The sequence below is a fragment of the Pinus tabuliformis genome, chromosome 3_1, assembly GCF_031772625.1.
Source record: "Pinus tabuliformis cultivar Carrire ecotype Pingquan chromosome 3_1, CPIR1, whole genome shotgun sequence".
NCBI classification, from domain to species: Eukaryota; Viridiplantae; Streptophyta; class Pinopsida; order Pinales; family Pinaceae; genus Pinus; species Pinus tabuliformis.
Genome location: NC_142301.1, coordinates 789,209,792 through 789,226,294, shown reverse-complemented (window position 1 = coordinate 789,226,294; position 16,503 = coordinate 789,209,792). Strand labels below are relative to the sequence as shown.

At 32.1% G+C, this 16,503-nt stretch overlaps 1 protein-coding gene across 1 annotated transcript; it reads left to right on the top strand.

Moving 5' to 3' along the window:
• The first annotated feature begins 921 nt into the window (after positions 1-921).
• LOC149189805 (putative disease resistance protein At5g63020) lies at positions 922-4,112 on the top strand. The gene is made up of 2 exons (XM_089410349.1): positions 922-3,719; positions 3,986-4,112. Exons 1-2 carry the CDS (start codon positions 922-924, stop codon positions 4,110-4,112), a joined length of 2,925 nt encoding a protein of 974 aa, XP_089266475.1.
• Positions 4,113-16,503: the final 12,391 nt, after the last annotated feature.

Genomic DNA, 16,503 nt, shown 5'->3' with positions numbered 1-16,503 from the left:
CCCATAAATATAAATATCAAATATACCAAAAAAAAATTAACGAACCATAAAAAAACCCCATAAAACCATTGCTTATACTTAGTATTAATGCACTTCCTCATTCCAATAAATCCTACATGCAAATTCGTATAAAATAATAATTCAAAATCTACAGCCACAAGTATTCCTTTGCGCATAATCTACCTTGCATCTTTATAATCTACTAACTGTAAAATCAATCCCGAAAGCTGCCCTGACCAGAGATGGAATCTGACATGTCGTTTTGCCCGTCACATTCGATTAAAAAGTTTTCAAAATCGTCAACAATCTTCAATATATTTCTCAAAACGGGTACCTAATTTGTCGCAACTTTGAAATTCGAACCCTGGCACTGACTGGCCACGCGTGTAAAGCAATATTCCCAAGTTACTTTGCAGATGTGAATCGGGATAGATGTTCCTATGAAATACTAACAACCTCCTTTTTCCCATAAACTTCCTCGATTTAGGTGTAGCGTTCACATTGATATGCGCACATGCGATTGTAATTGGAGACAGGCCATTCCTATTTCATGGCCTATTGAATAGTTAATGCGGCCTTGATATGCGCACATGCGATTGTAATTGGAGACATGGTAATGCGATGCTTTCGGCACTCAAATTCCGACGGTATTTATTTCAAGTCATCTCCTACGACTTTCAATTGACTAACAACAGGACCAGGAAATTAATTACCTGAAGCCACCAACAAGAACTATCATAAACACTTGCAGGAGGCAATATATTGCGACGGAAAGTGCCTCGCAACATTTTCGGTATTTGCTTCACAGTCTGCGTGGTTTTGAGATCTTGGAAAATATATGAGTTAAGTTGGGGAGTGTTTTGTTGCGTTACAGAGGGGATTGCATATAATTTGCACAGGGAATTTACTGAAAAAATAATCATGGTTGATCCTGGTTTTGTTCCTGGCCTTATTGGTGTAGGCTTACAGATGACAATCGACCAAATATTTCGGCAGATTAATATTGCCCGTCGCTGCACGAATGAGCTGTCTGCTTTGAAAGATAAAATACTAAGAATTGAGCCTATTATTGAGCAGATCCAGCAACGCCGGGTCGCATTGAACCAGCATAAAAATGAGGCTTCAACTGTTAACAAATGGCTTAAAGAGTTGCAGGTGCTTCTCAAAGAAGCATCAGAAATTGTGCATCAGTGTACAATACCAACGTTGGATCTTGTTTCTAAATATAAAACCGCCAAGAAGATCACCCATTTGATGGCAAATATAGACAAATATTTAAGTTTATCTCCTTTGGTTCAGATGGTCCAAACTGAAGAGCAAACTATGAAGATCCTGGACGGACAAAAGCAGATTATACGTTTGGTTTCTTCAGGCACTTCTGCAAGCACTTCCCAAGCGGCTCATGCTCCAAAAGGCTCAGCAAGGACTAAGTTCATCGACGAACCCCTTGTAGTGGGAGAAGAGAAAGCCTTGGCAAGTATGGAAAAATGGGTAACAGATGATGCTGAGGCTAACAACATTGGCGTGCTTGGCATGGGTGGATCTGGAAAAACTCTGCTTCTCAAGCGACTCTTCAACAGCGAAAAGGTGAGCAATCACTTCAGCCACGGTTTTTTACTTTGGCTAACTGTTTCGCAAGGTCTAGCTGTTAGGAGTCTTAGGGATGAGCTTTATGAACAAATAGCCTTGCAAAAAGATGTAGCTTTGGAGAAAAATATGGACGAAGATGGTCTAAAAATATGGTTGAATGAGACACTGCAACAGAGTAGCAGGTTTGCCTTGTTCATAGATGATGTTTGGGAAAAGGCCGCCACGGAATTGTTGGAGGGATTGGGCATACTGCCGGCTGTAACTGATCACTCCAACTCCAAAATTATTGTGAGTTCTAGGTATCGCAGTGTACTGTTAAAAATGGGAATTGCAGAGAAGTACACAATAACAATGGAGAACTTGTCCAAAGATGAGAGTTGGAAGTTGTTTTCATATCATGCTTTTCCCTATAATAATAGAAGCATACCACCAAACATCAATGAGGAAAATGCCAAGTTGGTGTGTCGTAGGTGTGGAGGGCTTCCCCTGGCACTAAAAATTGTAGGGAGGGCAATGGCCGGCTGTATTGATCCAGAACAGTGGAAATGGGCCGCACAGAGGCTGCCAAATGCTGATAGCTTCGATGCTTGCCTAAGGTTGAGTTACGATGCACTCGGCAAGGAGAATATTAATTTGCAGTTGTGCTTTCTATACATGGCTGCAGCATTCGGAGAAGACCAAATTATTCATGCCAACCATGTGATTCCATTGTGGGTAGGAGAAGGGCTGCTGGCAAGAAAAGATGCCTATCAACTTAGCTACAGCCCATTCGCAGTGGGAAGGGTTTATCTCAACCTTTTGGCAGATCGTTGTTTGATTGAACCCATCGTAAGAAGCATTGAGGGGTTCGTAGTCTTCTTCAGGATACACAGCCTCCTGCGTGACTTGGGAATCCGTATTGCCGAGGCCGAAAACGCTTTCCATTGCCGTGCCGGTCAGGGTTTGAGAACACTGAGAGAAAATGAATGTTCTGGACGCACTCGGATTTTGCTGAGCCGTAACGAATTGAGTTCGCTCCCTGAGTCGCTGAGGGCTCCAGAACTATGTTCATTATTGATGGATGGTAACAAAGATTTAACAAAAATTCCAAAAACGGTTATTGGGAGCATGGTCTCTCTGAAGGTTCTCGATTTGAGTGGGACGTCAGTGCAGTCATTGCCAGAGAGTGTGGGGTGTTTGAAACAGTTAACATGCCTCATGTTATCAAGAATGCCCATCAACTTACTACCTGCCTCTATTACAAATCTTGTAAATCTTGAGATCCTTGATCTTAGCCGCTCTAGCATCACCGAATTACCATCCGGTCTTCATAATTTGAAATCTCTGCGGTATCTGGGCATGGATAAATGTGGTCATTTGCAGTATCTACCTTTGAGTATAACGCAGCTCACCTCTTTGCAGGGTTTGACAATGTATGGATGCACCAATCTATGGGAAAACGGTGAGCCCAAGAAATGGAAAAAAGTGGCCATTAATAATTTGGGTAGCTTAAAGCAACTCACCAGGTTCCACTTAACAAACAATGGGGATGTTATTAGGGAAGGCACATTAGGGAATATGATTGAAATGAACACCCTCATGTTGCAGCTCACAAAGATGAGATCTCTGCCGAGTGACATTACTAATATGTCAAAGTTGAGAAGATTGTATATGGAGTGTCCTGACTTGGTTAAAATGGAAAGTAACTTTTGTGCCTTTCAGAGTATGACTAGTCTTATATTATACAAGTGTGAAATGCTGGAAGAACTTTCACATTTGCATAAGCTCAACAAATTAGAGCGATTAGAAATAATTGAATGCCCTAGATTAAAGAAATTTCCTCAGGAATTCGGTGACAAGGAGGCATTTTCTTTGTTGAAGATATTTTCAATTGTTGGGTTGTGTGAATTAGAAGAGTTGCCTATCCTACAGGAAGGAGCAATGCCATTACTTCAAACGTTCATCATAGTAGAATGCTCGGCATTGAAGATGTTTCCAAGGAGTTACTCCAATTTGAAATCACTCCAAATGATAAAAGTCTATGGTTGCAGTTCCATGATGTTGGAAAGTATAAGAGAAATTCAGGAATCCAATAGAATGATAGAGGTGACGAGAATGTCTGTACAAGACACCAGAGAGTCAAGAAAAAGGTACTCTGATTTGATGAAAGAAATGAAAAGTTGGCTCTATGGAGAATTTTGGAGCAATGATGTGTTCCTTTTCTTAAGAAGTCTTTATACACTTGCATGATATATCTTGTATCATTATGGCATACATCATGAATCTCTGTCCACTCTTGGTAATTCTTCTGTGGGAAACTCAACAGGTTCATCTCCTCTGGCACTCCAGACTCTGCTCTGGTAATGAGTTGTTTTCTTGATTTGTAAAGTTTCTCTGTTGGCATTAAATGGAACAGGAGATCTAAACTTCCTTTCTTTGATCAGATGTCAGCAAAGTGTGTTTTTCTGGTGAATCAGATCAGTAGGAAGATGAGCTGTTGCTGTGAAGAAGAAGCCGCCATTAGAAGACTCGCCGCCTGCTAGCTGGAAGTGAAGCGGCGGCAGTGCAAAGGCTGCCAGGCCCCGATGCTTCTTGCTTATCCGGCAAAAGAGTGGAAGATTTATATTTCTGAATGAGTCTAAGAATGTCGGCACGGAAACGAAAAAAAGATTATCGTTCAAAGCCAAGACCTGTAAACTGCCGAGATTCCGGATCGACCACAGAATGGTGCCAGTCCGGCGATTTTTCGAAAGATTGAGCTGTATTAAGTGTTGGAGATTGCCCATGGAATCCGGAATGTGGCAGAGACGTTTGCCGTTGAGGGAAAGCGTCTCGAGCAGCGATAATATTCCGATGAAAGGAGGCGAGCGGCTGGAGGAGGCGAGCAGGAAGTTCGGCTCTTAGTTTCCGAGGACGCCCGCGCTTCACGAGGGCTTCTACGGCTATGCGGTGGCCTCTCCGATGGGGCTGTGCATCCTACCTGACAAGTGAGTGTTGGGTGAGTAAGGTCTTTATCCTGTACCGAAACACGCGGTACCTTTGCTGGAAAAAGCTGACATTGACTGCTGCTTTGGAGTCTCTGGGATCTGATTCAAGGATCTTGTTGTAATTGCATATCCGCGTGGTGGCGTTTGATTGGCATCACGGATATCGTGTTTGATCAGGTTTTAATGTGAAGCAGGGACATTTTTGGTTTTGAGATGAAAGTGCATCCCCTGATTGTATAATCATTGGCTAGTTATAATGGCAAATAAAAAATACAATGAAATTTTATTCTTCTGTTTTGTAAAACTAAGGATGCATCAAAGATTTATTTTTGAAGTGGCAGGTGAAATTGCTGCCTAAGAAAAAATATATATTATTTTGGAGCAAAGAGGTCTTTTAAGTTTGTCCCAGGAAAGTTAGGGATAATTCCTGTGGGAGTTTTGTGATAAAATTGCAAATTGGTTGATGGCTAACTCACAGCAATTTTGAGTTGTGTTGAATAAAAACAGATTTAATCTGATGTAATCCGTTTTTCACTCACAGCAATTTTGAGTTGTGTTGAATAAAAACAGATTTAATCTGATGTAATCCGTTTTTCTAATATTTTGTTTCCTGAGAAGTATATGTTAGTATTTTGTATTTACATTGTGTTATTTATAAGTGTTTTTTATCTATTCAATGTATAAAGGGTATATTTTTATGAAGTTTAGATAGTCTTGTATACTTTTTTATCATTTATTGTTGATGATTTGTATTGTTTAAATTTTTGTTATTGAGTTTCTGAATATTTGGAGGAGTGGACAATGTATTGGTTGGATGTTCTACGAGTGTACCATGTTGGTTATACTATGGGAGATGTTAGCAAAGAGTGGGTGCATTAGTTGCATTGGTTGACTCTTAGAATTTGTTGATGGAATTATTTGTACATTTAAGGGGAGTTTATCAAAACTTTGAATGAATCATGTATTCAAAGTAGTTGATGAAATTGTTTGTACAATAAAGAGAAGTTCATAAAAATGTTGAACTAACCATGCCCTCAAATGACATCCTATTAAACTAACTGTTACATGGTTAGGTTCCTATGTATTCAGGGGGATGGTTGTTCCTCCACGGTTTGGGGATATTTGCATGATCAAGATGAAAGTAGCAGGATGGACCAAATATAAACCTTCTTAATGATGAGGTTATTTAATTCAAAGTGAAGCATTTGTTGCAAAGGATTTCATGATGATCAATACCTAGCCTAATAAAGTTTAAAGCAAGTACTAAATAAGGAGTGTTGGAATATGTAATTCCTACTTATGTATCATCATGTTGGGTAGAATTGCTCTCTACCATAAAAACTAGATGTCCAAATATTTAGTAAGTTGTTACATATACTTGAATTTAAAAGATCTATTCTAACTAATTAACTTATAGCTTGGTATGAGATTGAGATATTATCTTACTATATAGTTGTAATCAAAATTATATATATATACACAATTTAATGTAAAGCTTATAATCAACATTATATATATAGGCAGAAGTGAAAATTTGTTAGGTGGTTCCATTTTTTTTGAATAATAATGATGAGTTAGCATGTCTCAATATATAGTAGACAATAATAATTGTCCACAATATTTGTGTGACAACTAAATTATGATATATTTTTCTAGTATCTAAAAAAAATCTCATTTGTTTCCTTTTTTACACTTCATTTAGGCAAACTGAACTAATCAATCTCTATAGTTTCCAATGTTGGAGTTTGGATTTCTCTTTACCTATCATACACTTCTTCTTTTTTACGTTTTGGGTTCTTATGCTTCCCGTCAAGAAATGTTATGTTTAAAATTTTTCCCTTCAAGAATAATGTTCTTACAATAAATTAACCCTTTACCAATAAATGCTTGATTAAAATTACCCTTTAATAACATAATTATGTTAAATTTTCACATATTTATGATAAGAAAAAACAAAAAAAAAACAAAATGACCATAACACACAAACGATTTATTAATTCTCGAATCTTGGTTTGAAATTGCATGGAACACTCACAATAAAGTCTTTGGAACTTGAAATCAAATGTCCTTGCCCTAGACATGCCATAGCATTTGTATATATGAGATATGACTAAGGATATCTTATGGGACATAAAAGATGACCAACATAGTAAAACTATTGAATGTTATCAATACAAACTTAAAAGTAGATTAATTAATATGGTTTATGTTATTATTTACTTAATCTAATATATATTAGTGGATCTAAAGACAAAGTACATTTTACCATATACATTTTAGCATTGCTTTGGATAATGAGAGATACACTAATGTTAACAAGAATGAATACTTAGTATTTGAACCTTTTAAAAATTAAAAGACTAAAATTATAATAAATGAACATTGTAGATCTCCTAACATCATGTTATAGGGTTCTGTTATGATTTCCTCCACTATTACATTCTTAGAGAGAAAATACTTATAAGTATTAAATGTGGTAAAAGCATGCTCCGATCAAATATTTCCTTGTATTTATCACCAAAATTGTAGTAAAATCAATATATATAAACAAAAAAACCATTGTGTATTGAAGTAACATTGAATAAAACCATAAGAAACTCACTCTAAAAGGGCTCCATATAGTATCTAACTAGTTTATTTTTTAGACAAAAGAATTTCATTGAAAAATCAAAATAATTTTCACCTTGGTGTATTATTTAGAGACTATACCCTTTAATCTAACTTGTAGACATGTGAATTAAAAATTAAATATATTTAAATTATAATAGTTTGACAACTACAATTGTGGACGTTTCAACAAAAAAATGTTGAACATTTGAAACATGTTTATTTTTCTTATTGAAAGTATATAATCAATCCTAGGTAGATTACTTGATGGTACATTATCTAATATAAGGTTTGATATATATATATATATATATATATATATATATATATATATGACACCCTAAAAGGGCACAAGAACATACCACCAACGTACAGTTTTCAAATCCATCTAATAAGAGAAATTCATTTTACAACAAATTATTAGTTGTTTCAAACTGATGTCACAACTTACAAGTATCTAAATTCTATTGCTCCAATGATAATGTAAGCAAATAATTGCCTCAGGTTGCAGGGAATCTATGCATTAAATCCAAATAAAAATGGATATTGGATATATGTGCAAAAGAATATCCTCATATTTAAATGCATCTTGAGAAACATAACGAGAAAGATTCTATGCCATACTAGTAAAATGCTCCACTCTAAATGTGTCACTTCATTTACTACATTTTTAAAAAGGTTGGTAAGATGTGGGCTACCTAAGTATATGAAATATAAATGGATAAAAAATATAATCAACATCTCGTTCTCCAATATGTAGTGTAGTGGGGACTTCAATATTATAGAACTTTGTTCTTTTAAGATTAATTTGACATAGAAATGCAATACTTTAACTTTAATTATACTGGAAAAAATATATCATGTTGAACCTCAAATTTGTTTTGTCATAAACATGTTTATGCTTTCGATTCTTTATATTTTTAATCTTTATCTATGTTTAATAGGTTTGGGATTAAAATAAATATATACTTTTTAAAATGATGGGGAGATCAGATTTGAAAAGATTTGTCTACTCTTGTTTGCACCTAAACAAAGCAAGGTGCACTCTACAATATACTCAAATTTGGATTAAGCATAATGTGACTAAGTTAAATTAAGTAACATTATTAAACTTTAAAAATTATAAATTAAGTTTACATTAAAACAAATATATCAAAATAATAAATAATTATTGTTTTTATAATTAAAATATTTCCTATAAAATATTTTAATAAAAGTTTTTTTAGATTTGATTTTTCGCCACTTGGTAGATCGCAAGATGGATCTAAGTTGCTTTAATTATTAATTATAAATATTAACTTTATTATTATTATTATTATTATTTTAATTTTATTTTGACTGAGCCAAATGTTATAAAAGAAATTACAACATCTCTACCATATTGGAGAGCAATTTGCTCAGAAATATTTTAGAAAAGAAGGAAATCCTCGTCGTATTAAAATGTACATTGTCACAAAAAAATAGAATTTACATCAAAACAAATTTATTAAATGAAAAATTCATTACTGAAATACAATATTAAAAAGATATCCCAATTATTTCTTATCTGCCATTAACAGGGAGTGTTGGATTATCCAATTCCCAACAATCTCCCCCCAACACGAGCCAAGTGTGCTTTGAACTCAAGACCTTTGGCTTTGATACCACTTGTTGGAGTCACCATTGCCATTACACCAAAAACCACATGTGTTAGTAAAAAGACACATCGCCAATGTTAAGCACATGCCTTGAAACACACGGGGAGGTTGAATTATCCTTCTACATCGCCCTTCTACATCGCCATTAACACGAGCGTTGAATTATCCTTCTACACCACCATTAATGGGGAGCGTTGGATTATCCAATTCCCAAATTTTTTTAATTTTTAGAGTGCTAAATCTATTTATGCATTCAAAATTTATTTTAAAATAACAAAAAATCACAAACTTGCTTGAAATTTTAATTAAAAGACATTAATTCTTATCATTATTCATATAAATATTTTAATTTAATATAGTCAAAATTAACTTTATGCTCCAAATCTTCCCTAACAACACAAAAATGAAAATCTTACTTGAGATGCAGCGCCACACAATCAATTATTCATCACAATCAATTATTCATTACTACCGATGTTCAAATAAATCACATTTGTTTAACCCAACATCCAATTATTCATCACAAGCCATTATTCATTACTACCGATGTTCAAATAAATCACATTTGTTTTAAACCCAACCTCCACTGAAAACCCAAAAGCAGTGCTCCTCTGGCTAATTTGCATGACATCCACCAAAAGCAACCAAACATCCACCAAAATCCTGTTGTGCAATTTGGATGACAAAATAATGTGCGAAAACAAAGATAAAAGCAAGGCAGATTTACTTTAGGTTTTCCTGGACGCCTTTCCTAGGATTTCAAAATTTCATTGAAGCGAGCTTAATTTGAAGCATGGTGTGGATGTAAAATTATTCACACACAAGAATTATCACTTACAATAGGACCATGACAAAAACATACACCAAAACGAAAGGTGAGATACGGTCGTTTCCGGAGAGAGGATGGCTTGCCCGAGGCCGGACAAGTGGCCATATCCAGGAGAACAAACACCTGGAAACTCAGTCTACTACCTTCGCTTCCGCTTTCTTCAATGGGTATTAATGACGTTTTCAGCAAAATGTTAACCGTCCAAAATACGTTTTGAACCTTTCCAAACACGTCTGAAAAAACGGTCTTTAAAAATTTCTAACCATCAAATACGTTCACGTGCTTTTTTGAAAAAAATATATATATGAAAATGCGAATTAAAAAAAAATATTTGAAAATCCGAACTGCTTTCTCTTTTGGAACCTAAGTTTTCTCGAAGATTGGACAATGATCTTCTCTTTTTGGTTAGTTTTTTCTTTTTGGCTAGTTTTTAAATGAAAGGTTCCATGTTTGTAAATTCATTGGAAAATCAAGCTTAAATTTGTCAGTCCCCTTGAAACTGGCATTTTTTCACTTATTATTTATTTCGTACCTTTTGACATTTAAATGAAACTGAGACAAATAATGTTGAACAGCCACCAGTACTTTTTGACATTTAAATGAAACTGAAGCAAATAATGTTGAACAACAACTAATGCAGAGATAATTAATATGAAATTACATATTTGTATTTCAAGGTATTATCAGCGAAATGCAGACTAAATTAAATTTCACATTCACATGCGTAGGAAATGAGAGATCAAGGCATTACATAAACCCAACGACACTGGTTAAGAAATGTGAGTGGACATTTAAGAACGAGTGTTCTTGCTGCGTTTATATTCACAATTATAAGTTTATATATATATAAAATAAACAATGATACATTAGCATTAGTTTTTAATTTAGTTAAAAATTAGTGTTGAATAATAAATATATTGTTTTTATAGTGTTGAATAATAAAAATTTAGTAGGTCTTTAAATAAGTTATATTATATTAAAATATTATGGGTAAAATTATGGACTATCAACTAGTAACTTATTAATTACCAATTAATTTTATGACTAATTTATATTTACTCAAATTACTCTAACAACCAAGTAAAATTATAACTACATATATCTACACATAATAAAATAACTATAAACATATATACAAATAATTCAAACATCTTTCCATGTTTACCCAAATTACTTTAACAACCATGAAAAACTATAATTACATATATCTATACATAATAAAATAACTATAAATATATATACAAATCATTCAAACATCCTTCCATAACAAGTTACATTTTAAAATTGTAATTTCATTATATATATACAAAAAAGTTATAAAATCATTTTCTTCACAACATTTTAAGATTAATTATCTTCAAAAAAATTTACATGAAACATTTCAAAACTTAAAAAAAAAAAATTCATAAATTTTTTTTTCAATTTCAGTGAATCTATTATACTTCAATCCAATTTTATAAAATATAACTATAATATCTAAAAATAAAATAAAAAATATAATAAAATATTAATTTGATGTGTCTTATTAAAATATAAGTTATAAGGTGTATTTTAATGTTTTTTATGCAGATTATCTTTATCTTATTTTCAAAATTTGATAAAATAAAATATGTCAATTACTCAAGCAATTAACTTCACTCTATCCATCAATTTCCAAAATATTCTTAAAAAAATAACAATTAAATTAAATTCATCATTACAAAACAATAACAAACCAAAATTATCAACATATTCAAACACTTAATAAGTTAACACTGATATTTCGAAACCATTATCATCATCACTTGCCAAATCCTATTGGTAATGCCATTCCCATTCCCATCCCCACTCCCTCCCACTATGACATATAGAGCACTTCCATGATACACGGGAGAACCCAAATCCTATTGGTAATGCCATCATCCATCACCACTCCCTATCGCTATGGCATATGGAGCACTTTCATGATACGTGGGAGAACCCGGTGTAAAAAGATTGCGATCCTTCAAATTTTATCTAAAATATATTTTGCAGTTATATAAATTCAATAGCTTATAATTATCGAGAGTTGATAAGTTTAAAAATATTTATTTTACAATGCATTTTATATTATTAAGATTAAAACTATTATAAAAATTAATGAAATTATAATTTTATTGAGATTAAAATAATTATAAAAATTAATGAAATTATAATTTTATTTTGAATTATAAATTTATTTTAATAAAAAATAGTAAAGAATATGTTAAATTTATGTTTGGAACATGGTCATAAAATAGGGAGATGTTCACTGTTGAAATTAATGGAGCAATATGTATTAATGAAGAGAGTCTGTTTAATAGTTGTGTGTCTTAGTTTAGGAATTAGTTCTTACATTCTAAGAGTTAGTTCTAATTCTCTTATTCTCATGTAAACCTGTATATTCTTGATGATTAATGATCAAAATGTAGAACATTTTGCCAGAAACAGTCTCCAGATGAAACTCCTCACGTGTACGCTGTTAAGTTTGAGAATATATACTGTTGTTTTTTCCATTTTAACATGGTATCAGAGCAGAGGTTGTGATTGGATAATTGAGTACCTTGCTGGCGAAGAGGAGCTCAAGTGTGGAATTGCAGTGGTTGGCGAGAGATATTTTCTTTTCCCTCGTACAAACGCGCGTTGGTCAAAGGCGGTCAAAGAAGGAAGTAGGGCCGCTGTTACTCCGGAATACACGTTGATCCTCCTTCGCTTATAAGAATCCTCATTACCGTGACCCGTGAATACGGGTTCCCATCTCCAAATTCGTGCTCGTTGACTTTTCAATTGTTGTGTATTTCTCATGGGTCGCTAGGCAGGTTGCCGAGTAGATTGTATTTACATTGTGTTATTTATAAGTGTTTTTTATCTATTCAATGTATAAAGGATATATTTTTATGAAGTTTAGATAATTTTGTATATTTTTTTATCATTTATTGTTGATGATTTGTACTGTTTAAATTTTTGTTATTGAGTTTCTGAATATTTGGAGGAGTGGACTATGAATAGAGTTTTTGAATATTTGGAGGAGTGGACTATGTATTGGTTGGATGTTCTACGAGTGTACCATGTTGGTTATACTATGGGAGATGTTAGCAAAGAGTGGGTGCATTAGTTGCATTGGTTGACTTTTAGAATTTGTTGATGGGATTATAACTTTTGTTATTGAGTTTCTGAATATTTGGAGGAGTGGACTATGTATTGGTTGGATGTTCTACGAGTGTACCATGTTGGTTATACTATGGGAGATGTTAGCAAAGAGTGGGTGCATTAGTTGCATTGGTTGACTCTTAGAATTTGTTGATGGAATTATTTGTACATTTAGGGGGAGTTTATCAAAACTTTGAATGAATCATGTACTCAAAGTAGTTGATGAAATTGTTTGTACAATAAAGAGAAGTTCATAAAAATGTTGAACTAACCATGCCCTCAAATGACATCCTATTAAACTAACTGTTACATGGTTAGGTTCCTATATATTCAGGTGGATGGTTGTTCCTCCACAGTTTGGGGATATTTGCATGATCAAGATGAAAGTAGCAGGATGGACCAAATATAAACCTTCTTAATGATGAGGTTATTTAATTCAAAGTGAAGCATTTGTTGCAAAGGACTTCATGATGATCAATACCTAGCCTAACAAAGTTTAAAGCAAGTACTAAATAAGGAGCGTTGGAATATGTAATTCCTACTTATGTATCATCATGTTGGGTAGAATTGCTCTCTACCATAAAAACTAGATGTCCAAATATTTAGTAAGTTGTTACATATACTTGAATTTAAAAGATCTATTCTAACTAATTAACTTATAGCTTGGTATGAGATTGAGATATTATCTTACTATGTAGTTGTAATCAAAATTATATATATATATATATATATATATACACAATTTAATGTAAAGCTTATAATCAACATTATATATATAGGCAAAAGTGAAAATTTGTTAGGTGGTTCCATTTTTTTGAATAATAATGATGAGTTAGCATGTCTCAATATATAGTAGACAATAATAACTGTCCACAATATTTGTGTGACAACTAAATTATGATATATTTTTCTAGTATCTAAAAAAAATCTCATTTGTTTCCTTTTTTACACTTCATTTAGGCAAAGTGAACTAATTAATCTCTATAGTTTACAATGTTGGAGTTTGGATTTCTCTTTACCTATCATACACCTTTTTTTTTTACGTTTTGGGTTCTTATGCTTCCCGTCAAGAAATGTTATATTTAAAAGTTTTTCCCTTCAAGAGTAATGTTCTTACAATAAATTAACCCTTTACCAATAAATGCTTGATTAAAATTACCCTTCAAGAACATAATTATGTTAAATTTTCACATCAAAATGACCATAACACACAAATGATTTATTAATTCTCGAATCTTGGTTTGAAATTGCATGGAACACTCACAAGTCTTTGAAACTTGAAATCAAATGTCCTTGCCCTAGACATGCCATAGCATTTGTATATATGAGATATGACTAAGGATATCTTATGGGACATAAAAGATGACCAACATAGTAAAACTATTGAATGTTATCAATACAAACTTAAAAGTAGATTAATTAATATGGTTTATGTTATTATTTACTTAATCTAATATATATTAGTGGATCTAAAGACAAAGTACATTTTACCATATATATTTTAGCATTGCTTTGGATAATGAGATATACACTAATGTTAACAAGAATGAATACTTAGTATTTGAACATATTAAAATTAAAAGACTAAAATTATAATAAATGAACATTGTAGATCTCCTAACATCATGTTATAGGATTTTGTTATGGTTTCCTCCACTATTACATTCTTAGAGAGAAAATACTTATAAGTGTTAAATGTGGTAAAAGCATGCTCCGATCAAATATTTCCTTGTATTTATCACCAAAATTGTAGTAAAATCAATATATATAAACAAAAAAAACCGTTGTGTATTGAAGTAACATTGAATAAAACCATAAGAAACTCACTCTAAAAGGCTCCATATAGTATCTAACTAGTTTATAGTTTAGACAAAAGAATTTCATTGAAAAATCAAAATAATTTTCACCTTGGTGTATTATTTAGAGACTATAACCTTTAATCTAACTTGTACACATGTGAATTAAAAATTAAATATATTTAAATTATAATAGTTTGACAACTAAAATTGTGGATGTTTCAAAAAAAATGTTGAACATTTGAAACATGTTTATCTTTCTTATTGAAAGTATATAATCAATCCTAGGTAGATTACTTGATGGTACATTATCTAATATAAGGTTTGATATATATATATATATATGACACCCTAAAAGGGCACAAGAACATACCACCAACGTACAATTTTCAAATCCATCTAATAAGAGAAATTCATTTTACAACAAATTATTAGTTGTTTCAAACTGATGTCACAACTTACAAGTATCTAAATTCTATTGCTCCAATGATAATGTAAGCACATAACTGCCTCAGGTTGTAGGGAATCTATGCATTAAATCCAAATAAAAATGGATATTGGATATATGTGCAAAAGAATATCCTCAGATTTAAATGCATCTTGAGAAACATAACGGGAAAGATGCTATGCCATAGTAGTAAAATGCTCCACTCTAAAGGTGTCACTTCATTTACTACATTTTTAAAAAGGTTGGTAAGATGTGGGCTACCTAAGTATATGAAATATAAATGGATAAAAAATATAATCAACATCTCGTTGTCCAATATGTTGTGTAGTGAGGACTTCAATATTATAGAACTTTGCTCTTTTAAGATTAATTTGACATAAAAATGCAATACTTTAACTTTAATTATACTAGAAAAAAATATATCATGTTGAACCTCAAATTTGTTTTGTCATAAACATGTTTATGCTTTCGATTCTTTATATTTTTAATCTTTATCTATGTTTAATAGGTTTGGGATTAAAATAAATATATACTTTTTAAAATGATGGGGAGATCAGATTTGAAAAGATTTGTCTACTCTTGTTTGCACCTAAACAAAGCAAGGTGCACTCTACAATATACTCAAATTTGGATTAAGCATAATGTGACTAAGTTAAATTAAGTAACATTATTAAACTTTAAAAATTATAAATTAAGTTTACATTAAAACAAATATATCAAAATAATAAATAATTATTGTTTTTATAATTGAAATATTTCCTATAAAATATTTTAATAAAAGTTTTTTCAGATTTGATATTTCGCCACTTGGTAGATTGCAAGATGGATCTAAGTTGCTTTAATTATTAATTATAATTATTAACTTTATTATTATTATTATTATTATTATAATTTTATTTTGACTGAGCCAAATGTTATAAAAGAAATTACAACATCTCTACCATATTGGAGAGCAATTTGCTCATAAATATTTTAGAAAAGAAGGAAATCCTCATCTCCTTAAAATGTACATTGTCACAAAAAAATAGAATTTACATCAAAACAAATTTATTAAATGAAAAATTCATTACTGAAATACAATATTAAAAAGATACCCCATTTAATTGAGGTATGCTTTTTATATTGATTATTTTATTTAGGGAAGTCTATCTAAATATGTTAGAATGATTATTATTATTATTAATTAAATTATTTCTTATCCATTAAATGACTTCTTTTATGGTTAATTTTAATCAAAATCTAGGAGGGATTTTGTTGGAGTCACGATTTCCATTGAATTATCCTTCTACATTTTGTTGGAGTCACGATTTCGGTTGAATTATCCTTCTACACCGCCATTAACAGGGAGTGTTGGATTATCCAATTCCCAACAATCTCCCCCAACACTAGCCAGGTGTGCTTTGAACTCAAGACCTTTGGCTTTGATACCACTTGTTGGAGTCACCATTGCCATTACACCAAAAACTGCAGGTGTTAGTAAAAA